Raw genomic sequence first — 15,902 nt, 5'->3', positions numbered from 1 at the left:
ACTGACAGTGTGATGCAAATTTGTGGTGTTAAAAAGATATTCAGGCCAAGAGAAGTGGCTCACACCTGTCATCCCAAAGCTTTGGGAGGCCAAGACAAGAGAATCACTTGAGGTCAGGAGTTGCAGACCATCTCTACCAAAAAAAAATAAAAACAAAGTAAAAATTAGCCTGGCATACAGGTGTGTGACTGTAGTCCTAGGTACTTGAGAGACTGAGAGGAGGATGCTTGAGTCCAGAAGTTTGAGGCTGCAGTGAGTTATGATTGCACCACTGCACTCCAGCCTGGGCAACCCAGTGAGACCCTGCCTCAGATAAATAAATAAGGCTGGGTGCTGTGGCTCACACCTGTAATCTCAGCACTTTGGGAGGCCGAGGTGGGCAGATCCGTTGAGGTCAGGAGTTCAAAACCAGCCTGGCCAACGTGGTGAAACCATGTCTCTACTAAAAATACAAAAAAAAATTAGCCAGGCATGGTGGTAGACACCTGTAATCCCAGCTACTCAGGAGGCTGAGACAGGAGAATCACTTGAACCTGGGATGCTGAGGTTGCAGTGAGCTGAGATCGCACCACTGCACTACAGCCTGAGTGAGAGAATAAGACTCTCTCAAAATAAATTTAATTAAAAAATAGATATATAGATAGATATTCACTTTCAACTGAAGTCTTTAGAGGAGCAAGTTTTTTTTAAGATAGCTTATTCTAATATTCCCTTCTTTTCTTCATATTCTTTATATTTTTGTATGCTTGTATGATTTGTTATGAATGTTGTTGATTCATGTTTTAGAAGTTTTTCCTCCTTAGAAATTTTTGAGATCTCAAAATTAATTTTCTTCTCTTATTTCCTTCTCACAAGATGAGGAGATTCCCAAATGGGGCTTTTACCTGGAAGACTTCTGGCTTAAATTTACATATTTAATTAAATATGGTAATTAAAGGTGATTTTGTTCAACATAATTGAAACAATTCTATAGATGTTAAAATTATATTGACAAGATGGCGCCGAAAGTGAAGAAGGAAGCTCCTGTCCCTCCTAAAGCTGAAGCCAAAGCGAAGGCTTTAAAGGCCAAGAAGGCAGTGTTGAAAGGTGTCCACAGCCACAAAAAAAAGAAGATCCGCACGTCACCCACCTTCCGGCTGCCCAAGACACTGCGACTCCGGAGGCAGCCCAAATATCCTCGGAAGAGCGCCCCCAGGAGAAACAAACTGGACCACTATGCTATCATCAAGTTTCTGCTGACCACTGAGTCTGCCATGAAGAAGATAGAAGACAACAACACACTTGTGTTCATTGTGGATGTTAAAGCCAACAAGCACCAGATCAAACAGGCTGTGAAGAAGCTCTATGACACTGATGTGGCCAAGGTCAACACCCTGATTCGGCCTGATGGAGAGAAGGCATATGTTCGACTGGCTCCTGATTACGATGCTTTGGATGTTGCCAAAAAAATTGGGATCATCTAAACTGAGTCCAGCTGGCTAATTCTAAATATATGTATATCTTTTCAACATAAAAAAAAATTATATTTATATTTAAGTAGGTTGAGACTGAGAAAAAAATGGTATATAGACCAACCTGTTGAAGTCAGACAAACCGAGAAAGGAGAGAATTTAAAAGAGGGAAATGTCATAAATACACTCAATAATTCTTTCTTGAATGAGATCAAGAGGTTCAGGACATGCCACCCAAAAATATGCCATTTAGATATATGGGTTATTTTGTGCTCAAGGCAATCTAGAATCAGCAGAAGTAGAAAAAGCTTTTTACCACCCCTTCACCTGTAAAATAAATTTCCCCTTGTAAAGAAAATCTACAATTACAAAAGAAATTTTCATTAGTAAATGTATCTATCTGTGCCAAGAAGACAGCTACTCCTAGAGACACCTTTTATTACCTGAGAGACCCACATTACAAGGCAACCTTTACCAACCATACATTTCCTTTCCTTCCCTTCTCTTTATTTGCCTTGTCTACCCCAAGAAGGCTCAAACCCCTATTCCTTTCCATAGCTCAGGATGATATATGTCTTAATCATCTGGATACCTCCTGGAGTCTCATATTTTTGTGAAATTCCCATGCATACATGTGTAATTAAATATTCTTTTCTGCCTTTCTCTATGACCATTTAATTCTTATACCAGCCACAGAACCTGCAAGGGTAGTGGGAAGCATCTTTCTTCCCCTACTGAGTGAATGTGAATTCCTCAGCCCATGTTCTTATTAGAAAAAGTAGGCTGGGTGCAGTGGCTCACACCTGTAATCCCAACTTTGGGAGATCGAGGCAGGTGGATCACAAGATCAGGAGTTCGAGACCAGCCTGGCCAACATGGTGAAACCCCATCTCTATTAAAAATACAAAAATTAGCCGGGTGTAGTGGCGGGTGCCTGTAATCGCAGCTACTCCGGAGGCTGAGGCAGGAGAATCACTTGAACCTGGGAGGCAGAGGTTGCAGTTAGCTGAGACTGTGCCATTGTACTCCAGCCTGGGTGACTTCATCTCAAAAAAAGACTTCATCTCAAAACAAAACAAAACAAAACAAAAACCCAAACAAACAAAAAGAAAAAGGACTCTAATATTCAACAACTTCCATCCAGCTGGATCACAGAACCATAAAAATCTAGAACTGGAAGAGATCTTTGAAATATAATCACACCACCAAATTTCACTTAAACTCACAGGAAATCAATTATTTCATTGGGCAGAAATACTAGAATAACAGTAAATATGCATTGCGTATGTAACTATAATAGAGTCATTGATGCATGCACACTTCAGTCAATAAGAACAGACATTGGGGTTGCAGCAGAGAAAGAGGCTTAATTAGAGGGCCACTAAACAGAACCTCAAATCCATCTCCCCAATGAGTTTGGGGCTAGGATTTTTAGGAGTTTTGGGGTGAGCTGAAGTGTGAAGATCTTTGGTTAAAGAGTACAGGGCGAGGTTTGGGATGGGAATGAAGGAGCTGGATTATCGTGCTGATTCTTCTGTCAGAGTCTTCAAACACAAATAAAAGCTTTATGATTGTAATATCAGAAATCCTACCTATCTTAAAGCTTTATGATTCTAATGTCGGAAATCCTATCCATCGGAAAAACGAGGACGCAAAAGTACAACTTGATTAATCCTTAATTATGAATGTACTTCTGTCCAGAATTCTTGTTAACCCTCTGCAGATGGCTTCAAGTGCTGCTAGCTAACGCACACTAATTACTTCTTACGTTATCTCCTGGAATCCTTACATCAGCACTATGAAACCTATTATCCCCATTTTAGGGATGATACAACTGAGATTTTAGAGAGATTAAGCAATTTACTTAGTTACTCAACTAGTAAGTGGCATAATATTGCCATTTGAATTCAGGCAGTTCAGCTTCAGAGATAGCCTTAAACACATTTCAAATGTGTACGTATGCCTAAGGACAAAAACTAGAGGGAATATGCAAAAAATAAAATGAGCTCTTTGAAGGTACTGGAATTTGATACTTTCTCTATTTTTTCTAAAACATGTTTTGCTATAGTTTTTTCTTTTTCCATCATAAATACAAGACCAAAACAAAAACAAAAACAAAAGCATGATCAGAATGACCCCATTTGCTTTTACTTTCACGGTATTCTTCCCAAAGTCGTCATTGACTTCCAGGTATTGGTTAACATCTCCACGGACGAGTCAGTCTCTCAGTACTTCTCCTTTCGAGCCTGGAGATCGTTCCTCTTGAACCCTGGAAGTTCTCTTGACCAGTCGGAGACCTGCGTTCCCCATCCCTTCCCCTTTGGAAACCTCGCATTGTGGAGGAAAGCACGGAAGGGCAGGAACTTGGGAGCTGGGAGACGTCTCGGCTGTGTTTACCAGGCCCGCGGCGCTCTCCCGGGGCCCATCCCCCAGCTCCGAAACGCTTCCTGGAAATGTCCTCGTTATCACTTCCCCTCTCGGGCTGGGGGCTGGGAGCGGGCGGTCCCCTCCGCCCCCGGCTGTTCCGCCCGGGCTCGCTGGCTCGCAGGCGCCGCCGCGCAGCGCTGCTCAGACCCAGGCGCACGGGCCGGCAGCTCCGCGGGCCGCGCGCTCGGGCCCCGCCGTGACGCGCCGCCGTCCCCGCCCGCGCCTCCGCGCGCTTCGAAATGAGGGTCCTGGGTGGGCGCTGCGGGGCGCTGCTAGCGTGCCTCCTCCTAGCGCTTCCCGTCTCAGCGGCAAACTGTGAGTAATCAATAACGTCTCCTCTCCCCCCAGCGTTGTCGACCGAACTGCGTGCCGGGTTAGCAGGATTTTCTTCCTTAGAGCCGCAGCCTCCTCGAAAGTTTCCAGTAAGTGCCACAGACGCGCAGCGGAGGGAAGCGGCCGTGGATCGCGCAGGCAAAGTAATGGTGGGGCAGGGTCGGTCCGCACAGTCGCCAGAGCGCGTTGCCTGCAGGACGGATGCCAGAACCTGGGTGACGCTGAGAATCAATCAACGGATGACAGCACCTGCACTCCCTTCAAAGCCGAAGTTCCCAGTCAGAGAACAAGGATGAGCAGACTCCGGGGTAGAGTAGGGAAGAAAAGGTGGCGCACCGTGTCTTCCCTTTGTCCCAGCGCCTGCCCCCAACCTGCGCCGGGCTCCTAAAACCTACCTCCCTTTTGCAATTTCTGGACTTTGAGCTTGATTTGCTTGTCTCACATGAACGAAGTGTTTTAAAATGACTGAGGGTTTGGATAGCAGTAGAAATATGTCCCTTTCTAACCCTGAAATCAAAAGGACCGTTAAAGACTGTATTCTATTTCTCAGATCGTTTTGTACTGAGGATTTTTTTAACGTTGTGTGCCAGTGATCTGAGGTGGTGGCATGAATCCTTTATACTTTATCTTTGTATTTCAGGTTCTTTATGCCTGGATTCAAGACAGGATATTGAATTTTCTGTGAAAAATATATAAGGAATAGCAAAGCATTTAGTACGTTTTAGTGGTCAGTTACTTTGTTTTCTAAAGTCGTAAGTGTGTTTATTGAATAAAAATGCCCCCCCTCCCCCCCCCCTTTTTTTTTTTTTTGAGACGGAGTTTCGCTCTGCTGCCCAGGCTGGAGTGCAGTGACGCGATCTCCGCTAACTGCAGCCTCCCCTTCCTAGGTTCAAGTGATTATGCCTCAGCCTCCCGAGCACCTGGGATTACTGGTGCCCCCACGACACCGGCTAATTGTCTTGTATTTTTACTAGAGACGGGGTTTCACCATGTTGGCCAGGCTGGTCTCGAACTCCGTACCTCAGGTGATCCACCCGCCTCAGCCTCCCAAAGTGTTGGGATTACAGGCGTGAGCCACTGTGCCTGACCAAAAATGTCTTCTTGTGCTATGTTTTATTTGCAGGGATTGGAACCGGAGAGAGCACTCTGAATTACAAATAACTTTTAGGAGCCTGGAGCTCCAAAGTAAACTTTTCAAAGATGGAAATTTCAGAATTATGTATCAATTTACTAACATTCCACTAGTTTTCTATTAGTTATCAAGATGAATGTGGTACTTGAAAAATCGAACTTGGGACTGAAACAGTTTTTGATCCTACATTAAAGAGCTACAATTGGAAAACTTCACCTTTCAAACCGATATCATTAAGCCAATTTGTAACTACCTGCGCTTATTACCTATAGAGTTCATTAGGACAGGTAAATTTTTGCTTCATAGCTAGAGTTTTGGAGAGGAGAAAGGCAAAGTAGCTTGCTACACTTAACTCCTTTTCATCATAGAAATTTGCTAGGCCTTTTCTTTTTGTAGAGATTGTTACATTTTGACTGAATCTAGGCAGAGGTAAAAATTATATGGGTTTGTGTAGGTTTATTATATATAAACATATGGAGAATTACACTTGTTATAAATTAATTCTTCCAGTATATCACATAAAGAATAGTTGGCCCCATAAGGCCTTGGCTTACATGTTTTTGATTGCTTAACTGGATTAAAAGTCATCTGTGGTTTACTGATGAGGAAATTTACATGCAGATGTGATGCTTTTAACCCATATGATTTTATTTTATTTTATTTTACTTTTTTGAGACAGGATCTGGCTCTGTCACTCAGGCACAATCACAGCTAACTGCCCTCCCCCTCCCTGGCTCATGGGAGCCTCCCCGCTTCACCTCCTGAGTAGCTCGGGCAACAGGCATCCACCACCATGCCTGACTAGTGTGTGTGTGTGTGTGTGTGTGTGTGTGTGTGTGTGTGTGTGTGTGTGTGTTTGGTAGAGGTGGTGTTTTGCCATATAGCCTAGGCTGGTCTTGAACTCCTGTGTTCAAGCGGCCTGACTACTTTGCCCAAAGTGCTGTGATTACAAATATGAGCCATCGTGCCCAGGCTCCATATGATTTTAAATTTGAGATATAATTAGAGTTGTAAATATTTTATTTATAATTCATTGTGTAGTCCTATATTTTTCTCTCTTTCTTTCTTTCTCTCTTTCTCTCTCTCTCTTTCTTGCTTTCTTTATTTTCTCTTCTTTTTTCTTTCTTTCTTTCTCTCTTTCTCTCTCTCTCTCTCTTTCTTGCTTTCTTTATTTTCTCTTCTTTTTTCTTTTCTTTTCTTTGTTTCTTTCTTTCATTTTGAGATGGAGTCTCGCTCTGATGCCCAGGCTGGAGTGCAGGACTGCAGTGCCATGATCTGAGCTCACTGCAACCTCCACCTTCTGGCTTCAAGTGACCCTCCCACCTCAGCCTCCCAAGTAGCTAGTATTACAGGCACGCTCCACCATGCCTGGCTAATTTTTTGTATTTTTAGTAGAGACAGGACTTCACCATGTTGGCCAGACTCATCTTGAACTCCTGACCTCCAGTGATCTGCCTGCCTCGACCTCCCAAAGTGCAGGGATTACAGGTGTGAGCCCCCACATCCAGCCTATAATTCATTGTTTAGTCCATAAAAAGCTATGCACGATTAAAATATATATATACATTTTTTTTGAGATGGAGTCTTACTCTGTCGCCAGGCTGGAGTGCAGTGGTGCGATGTTGGCTCACTGCAACCTCTGCCTCCCAGGTTCAGGTAATTCTCCTGCCTCAGCCTTTCGAGTAGCTGAGACTACAGGCATGCACCACCATGCCCGGCTAATTTTTGTATTTTTAGTAGAGACAGGGTTTCATCGTGGTGGCCAGGATGGTCTCGATCTCTTGACCTTGTGATCTGCCCACCTCGGATTCCCAAAGCGCTGGAATTACAGGCGTGAGCCATGGTGCCCAGCCAAAAAAATATTTTTGTGATTAAAAAAGCATAAATTTAGAGACGGTGCCTTGCTGTCTTGCCCAGGCTGGAGTGCAGTGGCGATTCACAGGCACTATTAAGTGTACTACAGCTGTGAACTGGCCCCAAGCAAGCCTCTCCTCTCAGCCTCCTGAGTGTCTGGGACTATCGGCATGCCTACCATGGCTGGTTTATAGTTCTTATTTAAAGAAAAACATTTACAAATCATGGTCTGATTTTAGGAAGAATAATTAGAAAAAATGTAGTACTACTTGTTTGTTTTAAAAATTAAAAAAAAAGAAATTGTCCAGAGATTAAGTTTCCAGAATGCATATTATGCATATACGAGAGGGAGAGAGAGAGATGAGAATCTCTGTATTTAGCATATGTACTGTTACCTGGGCATGGCAGCTCACACCTGTAGCCCCAGCACTTTGGGGGGCTGAGGAAGGAGGATTGAGTGAAGCCAGGAGTTCAAGACCAGCCTGGGCAACATAATGAGACCCTGTCTCTACAAAAGAATTAAAAAATAATATTTAGCCCAGTGTGTTGGTACACACTTGTAGGCCCAGCTACTCAGGAGTCTAAGGTGGGAGGATCACTTGAGCCCAGGAGGTTGAGGCTTCAGTGAGCATGACGATACCACTACACTCCAGCCCGGGTGACAGAGTGAGATCCTGTCTCCAAAAATAATAAAAATAAAAGAGATACTGTCTACATATTTTAATCGTTTCCCATGTAAGGCATGTGGTGAGGGGAAATAGGAAAAAGAGGATGTCCTTTTGGCTGTGCTAATTTCGCCTTATCTAGACTGGCACCCTGGGTGGGTACAGGCTACTCTAGTCACTAGTGGCTCACATTTTCCTTTTCTTTTGTACCCTCTTCTTTCCTTCTCTAACTACTCCTTTTATTATTTGTGAATCCTTGTCTTTTTTTAAATTATCTTTACTTAAAAGTCCAAAATTTTGCACAGATGCAGAGATTTTTATCAAGGTTAGGTTACGGTAGGAGTTTGTGCTGGAAGAGTTGGAAACAATATCTAGTGTATGCAATATAACATCAAACCCTATGCCATATTCTCTTACTATTAATTCTATGCTGGGAAACGGTAGACTTTTTCTGTTCACCAAGCTTCTATCTTTGCAGCTTGAGTGATCTATATACATACTTAAACCTTGAATATTATGCCTGATAATACAGTATTCTTTGCCTATAAGCAACATTAATGAACTCTTGCTAAAGGAAAGAAAACGGAAAAGTAAAAAGAGAGGAAGAAAGGAAGGAACAGCTACTGAATGGCTAGCTGAACAACCAAGATGTAAACGTTTAGGTGACCTGTACAGTGGGAACTCATGTGACGGTACTTTAGGAGCTGCCAATTAGATGACTCATTTCTGTCTTCCAGTCCTGTGTGCCTCTGTGAACATTCAAATTCCTAGGAGACCGTGATCACTTTGGCTTAGCCTGCCTCGGGAGTCCTGCGATTGAGAGCTCACTAGAATTGCTTAGAGTGCCAGAACAGGTCCCACAAAAGAATGGATCCTGGGAAGGATGCAGAAATAAGAAAACTCTACCTATTCTAATTATTGGCTGTCTAACACATACGCTCGTCGTTCTTTTCATACTCACCATTTGAAGGTATTTCTCTAGTAGAATGCAAATAATTACCGCACAGAGAAAGAACCCCTTCCTCAGTAGGTTCCAGGCACCACATCCAGAGAGGAAGGCTGAAGGCTCCCATTTCCTAGGCATCATCAAGTGCTGGCCGTGATTCCTGTATTTCTCTGCTATGTTTTACAGATAAAATGATACATTATAGTGTAGCAATACATCTTATATGCTTAAAAAAAAAAAAGAAAGAAAGAAAGAAAAGAAAACAAAAGGAAAAACAATCACAAAAGCAAGGGAATACAGGTGATGGTTTAGGGCTTGTCTGTCTCTCCCTTGGTTACAAGCATGAGCTGGTATTTAGGACTCTTTCCCTACCCCTTTCATAGCTCCCTTGCCCTCAGGATGCAAGTGCCTCCTGTTTGTGTTTGCTCAATGAGATGGACCATAGTGTAATCAGGAAGAATCTGAGCCCTTATCATCCCACCTGTGGCTGCTGCATCCATTGTTTCTTTTCCTATTTCTCCTGTGGACAGTGGTCATCTTGGAGGGGCTTCATGCCTAACCCTGATTACTATGTGGCAACAACACTATTTTGCCTGGATTATTGTCTTCCTTGTAAAATAATCCTCTTATTTTTTTTTTCCAGCAGGTAAAGAGCTTCAAATGGCAACACACTAGTCTCAGCTTGTAATTCAGTGGAAAATATATTAGGTCCCCTAGTGAATGCAGTCCTTGGAAACTGTTCTTGGTTTCCAAATTTCTATGTGAGCAGAATGCAGTTGTGAGGATAGAATGCCAAAAAAATTTGAGAATAGGTAACCGTATGAGTCCCCTAGGACTGCCAGAATAAAGTACCACAAAGTAGGTAATTTAAATAATAGAAAGTTATAGTCTCAGAAAGTCCAGAATCAGGATATCAGCAAGGTTGGTTTCTTTTGAGGTCTGTGAGGGGAGAATGTGTTTCCTGCCTTTCTCCTAACTCCTGGTAACCTCAGATGTTCCTTGGCTTGGGGATGGCATTCTTCCTGTGTCTTCTCATTGTTTTTCCTCTGTACATGTCTATCTCTGTGTCCAAATTTCCCCTTTTTGTACGGACACCAGCCTTACTGGATGAAGGCCTACCCTAATGACGTCATCTTAATTTGATCATCTGCAAAGACCCTATCTTCAAATAAGGTTGTGTTTACAGGTACTGGGGAATTAGGACTTCAGCATCTTTTGGGGTCAACCCATGACAGTCATTAAACCTCAGATCATGACAAGTACTTCTTTCCTTCTTCCCTTTATTCCTGCTCTACATATTTGGACTTTAGTAAAATATCACTATATTTTATTTTATTTTAAGCCCGTCAAATTTAGAGTTGGGGGTTGTATATCAACTTAGTGACGCTAATGTTAACAACTTCTGATAACCCACTATTATCGGACCAGCCTACAATCCTTTTTTTTGAGACAGGGTCTCATTCTGTTTCACGGGCTGGAGGAGTGCAGTAGCACAATCATGGCTAACTGCAGTCTTGACCTCCCAGGTTCAAGTGATCCTCCCACCTCAGCCTCCCAAGTAGCTGGGACTATAGGTGCATGCCATTACACCCAGCTAATGTTCTTTTTTGATTTTTAGTAGAGATGAGATCTTGCTATGTTGCCCAGGCTGGTCTCAAACTCCAGGACTCAAGGGATCCTCTTGCTTCAGCTTCCCAGAGTGCTGGGATTATAGGCACCAGCCACTGTGCCCAAATAGTACGATATTTTAATGATTACTGGTAGACACAACATACCACATTTATTAAAATCATATTTTGAAAGATAGTGTTATGTCTTACAGCGAGTAAGCCCTCAATAATGGATCAGCTCATCATTCCACAAGGCTTGCTCCTTCCAGATATTAGGTATACAATAAGCTCAATGAAAACTATAATCATTCCAGTGATTTCTTAAGTGTGATGTTAATTCCTTAGAGGTAGTGTGGGGCTTAGCATAAAGCAACGAATAAGTCTCCCAATAGTCGTGCTGACAGAAAAATGAAATCCTGATAAGCGTCTCCCTGTGCTGCTGCTCCATGATAGAAGAGCCCCACTTGATCAGCAATCCACCAGATACCTGACTGAATTTGCTAATACGTTCAACGTTCAGTAGCTTGAGGACTAGCAATTCTGCAGACAAATTTGGTGTTTTTACTTTGATAGTGAAAGTCTGGGTGGGCCTAGTAAAGGAAAGCTCGTGTGGCAGAGCCGACGTGGCCAATGTGTGGTGGCCTCCATCCTTGCCACTGTGGCTGGCTTTCTTATAAATGTTGGGTAAACGTTAGTCCCAAGGCCTCCCAAAGGCCATGTGTGGCCTCTAAACTTGTGTGTTTGGCCCTCATACATTTCAAAAATTGGAACATTTCATGTTAACATTTGGTTTTATGGCTTCTTTTGAAAAACAATAAAAGACCATCTGACAACACTGGCTCACATCCCAACGTGGTAAGATTCCGCTTGAGCTGATTGCGAGCTGCCTTCTTTAGATCGAATGTACCGTCTCTAGTTTGCTACAGTGCTGAGCATCTCCCATTGTCTTTAACTAAATTGTCTTTCCTTGTTTATGCTGCCTACTGGACACTTAGATTTTTTAGTTTGTGGTCTTTGCACTAGAGAGTCTTTTTTTTTGAGACAGAGTCTTGCACTGTCGCCCAGGCTGGAGTGCAATGGTGCGATCTCGGCTCACTGCAACCTCCACTTCCCAGGTTCAAGCAATTCTCCTGCCTTGGCCTCCGTAGTAGCTGGGACTACAGGTGCTTGCCACCACGCCTAGCTAATTTTTTGTATTTTTAATAGAGATGGGGTTTCACTCTGTCGGGCAGGCTGGTCTTGAACTCCTGACCTCGTAATCTGCCTGCCTTGGGATCCCAAAGTGCTGGGATTACAAGCATGAGTCACCGTGCCCAGCTGCACTAGATAGTCTTGAGAAGAAACATAACTGATGGTCGTTAAGTAGGTCTTTCTGTCCTCATTATTATTAAGAACTTCTCGGCCGGGCGCGGTGGCTCACGCCTGTAATCCCAGCACTTTGGGAGGCCGAGGCGGGTGGATCACGAGGTCAAGAGATCGAGACCATCCTGGTCAACATAGTGAAACCCCGTCTCCACTAAAAATACAAAAAATCAGCTGGGCATGGTGGCGCATGCCTGTAATCCCAGCTACTTAGGAGGCTGAGGCAGGAGAATTGCCTGAACCCAGGAGGCGGAGGTTGTGGTGCGCCGAGACCCCATTACACCCCAGCCGGGGAAAAAAAGGGGAAACCCCGTTCAAAAAAAAAAAAAAAAAAGAACTTCTCTGGGGTGAGGCTGTCTCGTGAACGTTCACCTGGAACACAAATATTCTCATCTCTGGGACAATTCTTGCCCAAACTTCATCCATAAGCCTGTGATGTATCTCTTTACAAGTCACTGAACCTCTGGAAAGACGATCTGCAACCATCACAGGCAATTTCTCATTCTAGGCAAAGTGGACAATAGAAGTGCCACTTATATGTCTGCCCATTGTGAGGGTTTTGTTTCCTCAGTGCTCCTCAGGACCACTCCTGAGAGAGGCTGTAGTTTGTTACTTTTTGGCTGTAGCTTTATAGCAGGTCTACATCCGGCTCACGTTATTATACCACAGAGAAGCATCTGTTGATATAGTTAGGATGTTTTGTCCCCTTCATATCTCATGTTGAAAAGTGACCTCCGGCCAGGCTCACGCCTATAATCCCAGCACTTTAGCACTTTGGGAAGCCGAGGCAGGCGGATCACTTGCAGCCAGGAGTTTAGGACCAGTCTGGCCAACATGGTGAAACCTTGTCTATACTAAACAAACATACAAAAATTAGCTGGGTGTGGTGGTGCATGCCTGTAATTCCAGCTGCTCGGGAGGCTGAGGCAGGAGACTCTCTGGGACCTGGGGGGTGGACCCTGCAGTGAGCCGAGATTGTGCCACTGCACCCCAGCCTGGGAGACAGAGTGAGACTGTATCTCAAAAAAAAAAAAAGAAAGAAAGACAAAGAAAAGAAAGCTGACCCCCAGTGTTGGAGGTGGTACCTATAGGAGGTGTTTGGGTCATGGGGGTGGGTCTCTTATGGATGACTTAGCACCAGTCCCTTGGTGATGAGTAAGTTCTCACTCACTTCATGTGAGACCTGGTTGTCTAAAAGAGTCTGGGACTTCCCCCTTCTCTCTCTTGCTCTCGTTCTTGCCGTGTGGTACACCAGCTCCCCCTTTGCCTTTTATCATGATTGGAAGCTTCCTGAGGCCCTCACCAGAAGCAGATCCTGACACCATGCTTCCTGTACAGCCTGAAGAACCACGATCCCATTAAACTCCTTTTCTTTTTAAATCATCCAGCCTCAAGTATTCCTTTACAGATGCAGACAGATTAGCACATCTGTAAGCCAGAGATTTTCACCAGTTAGTCATAGATATCTTCTTATGAGACCAATGAGGGGGTTTGAGGGTGAGGAGGAAGTCAAGAGAGTGAGTAACCCGTGTAGGCAACTTAGTTATGCCTTTAGACTCATCCTATTTATACCTCTTGAGCATGGATTGTGCTCAAACAACTGTGTTTATAGCTCAATGGAAAAGACAGCATCCAGTTTATGATGAGCTGTTTAAATCTCATGGTCACCAGGTGTCCTATGGTCAGATCTTTAGACTCCGCTTAATTCCCCACCCCCACAAAAAAAATCCAAGAGCAGTTTCTCAAAAGAAAATGAATTACTTGCTGAAGGAAATGAGACTTGCTCACAAATCATGGGGCTCTCTAGTGAAATTTCTCTTCTGGAACTTGCTGTAGCTTCTGAAGAGGATCTTACTTTTTTATGGAAAATTTGAGCACAGTTGGATCTGATGGACCATTGGGTAGGCCAAGTGACAGACTGCTTGAATTGAACTTTGAACTACCTAGAGGGCATTCGCTTATTATGGTTCCCATCTGCATATGGCAGCCTTTTGACTTCTATGGTAAATACATCATAATAGAACACCATTAAAATGGAATATGCCTCAAAAATAAGATATCTACCAAAATTTATTCTTCTACCTTAGCGATGGACACTCAGAGTCATAACAACTTCTCTCACTTGTGCAGGAATATTCCAGCATGAGCACACTCTTGCTGAAAATAGTCCACCGCTCTCAGTCCTTGGGAAGGAATCATAGTTCAGGGTTTGACTCTAACTGGGCCTATAGTTAGATGGTTTTAGGACAGAATTCTGCTTATCAGCTGACTTGCATAGGCCTCAATTTCAACTAGCATACCTTAACCAGCATACCTTAGGTCTTAGATGTTTTGCTTCCTTAAAGGCCACTAGCTAATAATCACTAAAGGTTCTGGAATTTTTTTCATTAGTGTAGTTATTCAGGTCAGATAGTTTATTTTAGTTTGGAGAAACTGGGAGAAAAGCTTATAGTATGGAAAAGCTTATAGTATGGAAACTTATACTGTGGAAACTGCCTTCTTCAAAGGCATCTCTCCTCTCCATTACTCAAGAGGTTCTGGCTCAGTCCAGTAACTCAAAATTGGTGATTAAGGAGAGACATAGTGATTTCTTCCTATTGTGACTGAAGTACAGCCTTTATTTGCTGACACAGGGAGTTTGTGTGTGAAACAACAGTGAAGAAATCAATGGGTTGTCTATTCATCTCAATCTCATGAGATCTCTGCTTGTTAATCATTTCTCCAAGATATGATCACTACACACACCCCAGTTTTTGTTCAGGTGAGTAAGGATTGCCACCTAAGCTCAGCCACCCCTGTTTCTTTCCATTCCACTTGAAATGTGGGGGCTCATTTCCATTGCTGTCTCTCCCACCAGCATTTTTGATCTAGGGAGAACTGCCAGTAAAATGCTTATTAAAAATTTGAATGGTTCATCCAATAGTCTGTTTTCATAGGATCAGTGAAAATATAGTCTTCTTTTCTATATTGGGGGATGGGGTGGTATGATTGAGGAGAGAGAATAGGTAGGAATGACATGAAAAATTCAAGCCAGAACTTCTGTCTCCCAGTCTTTGTGAATTATTTCTGTTACATTATCCCGAGGAATGTCTGGCTTTTCAGTGTTATTTAGTGTGTGCCAAGATTGGTCTAGGATGGCATTAGCCAATCAAGCCAATGCTTAGAACTGAAGCTGGCAGCCCTAGCTAGCAAATGGAATGAAAGCAGCAATATTACCACACTCAGCCCGATTTAAAATTATGCTATCTCTTTTTGGATTCATTTTCTATTGCTTTGTAACACACCACCACAAACTTAACAGCTTAGGAAAACACAATTTATTATCTCACAGTTGTATAGGTCAGAAGTCCAAGCAGAAATCCAGAGAAGCTGCTCAGAATCTCACAAGGCTAAAGAAATCAATGTATTGATCATGGTTGAGATCTCATTTGAAGCTTCCAGGTTCCCTCGTTGTTGGGAGAATTCCGTTTCTTAGGATTGAGACCCTAAGATGCTGAGGCCTGTCACCATTCTCACCATGTGGCCCTCACCATAACATGGCAATTTGCTTCTATAAAATCGATTTAAAAAGCATCAGCTGCTGCTTTTTGTCTCCTAGCTCTATTTCTGAAATCTGAATTTGGCATAAAAAGCTCAAAATCTAGGGGTGTTCAGCCTTATCTCTTCCTTCAGCTGACGTTTTCCTGCTTCTCCTCTCAAAATGGACCATTCTCTGTCCTTTCTTCCTATGGCCTCACATGCTGACCCTTCTGTTCAAAAGATAATCCTCTTTGTCATCCTCCCAGACATTCCAGGTGATCTGTCCAAAGACCTCTCAAGTTCTAACATACTTGATGATTTTGTTTCCCTTTCTTAGAATCATGAATTGAACTACAATAAAGCTTCATAGGATCTTAATTTTTCCATTTATATTAAAGGATAATTTAGAAAAGTGTTTCTAAATAGCTAATCTCTAATATTTTAAAAACCTTTGCTTTTTTTTTTTTTCTCTTTTGTTTTATTGGTTATTCAAGGAACAAACCTGAACAACTTCATTTTTTTATTATATATTTTATTTGTTTTTTTGTTTTTTTGTTTTTTGGGGACAGAGTTTCGCTCTTGTTACCCAGGCTGGAGTGCAAT

General features: G+C 42.9%; 1 protein-coding gene and 1 pseudogene across 2 annotated transcripts in view; both read left to right on the top strand.

Annotated features, from left to right (window-relative positions):
- The first annotated feature begins 971 nt into the window (after positions 1-971).
- On the top strand, positions 972-1,463 carry LOC116550718 (annotated as a pseudogene). Its single transcript, XR_004268545.1, has one exon. The product of XR_004268545.1 is annotated as a 60S ribosomal protein L23a pseudogene (transcript).
- Positions 1,464-3,780: 2,317 nt separating this feature from the next.
- The window catches only part of PROS1 (protein S), a 107,969-nt gene continuing 95,847 nt past the window's right edge, over positions 3,781-15,902 (top strand). Inside the window, exon 1 of the mRNA XM_032276664.1 lies at positions 3,781-4,193. Coding sequence (XP_032132555.1) covers positions 4,118-4,193 — 76 coding nt within the window. The 5' untranslated portion in view covers positions 3,781-4,117. The remainder of the gene's footprint in view (positions 4,194-15,902) is intronic.

The sequence above is a fragment of the Sapajus apella genome, unplaced genomic scaffold (assembly GCF_009761245.1).
Source record: "Sapajus apella isolate SASKATOON/1434 unplaced genomic scaffold, GSC_monkey_1.0 scaffold8, whole genome shotgun sequence".
NCBI classification, from domain to species: domain Eukaryota; kingdom Metazoa; phylum Chordata; class Mammalia; order Primates; family Cebidae; genus Sapajus; species Sapajus apella.
Note: the sequence above shows the minus strand (reverse complement) of the source record. Positions and strands in the feature narration are given on the sequence as shown.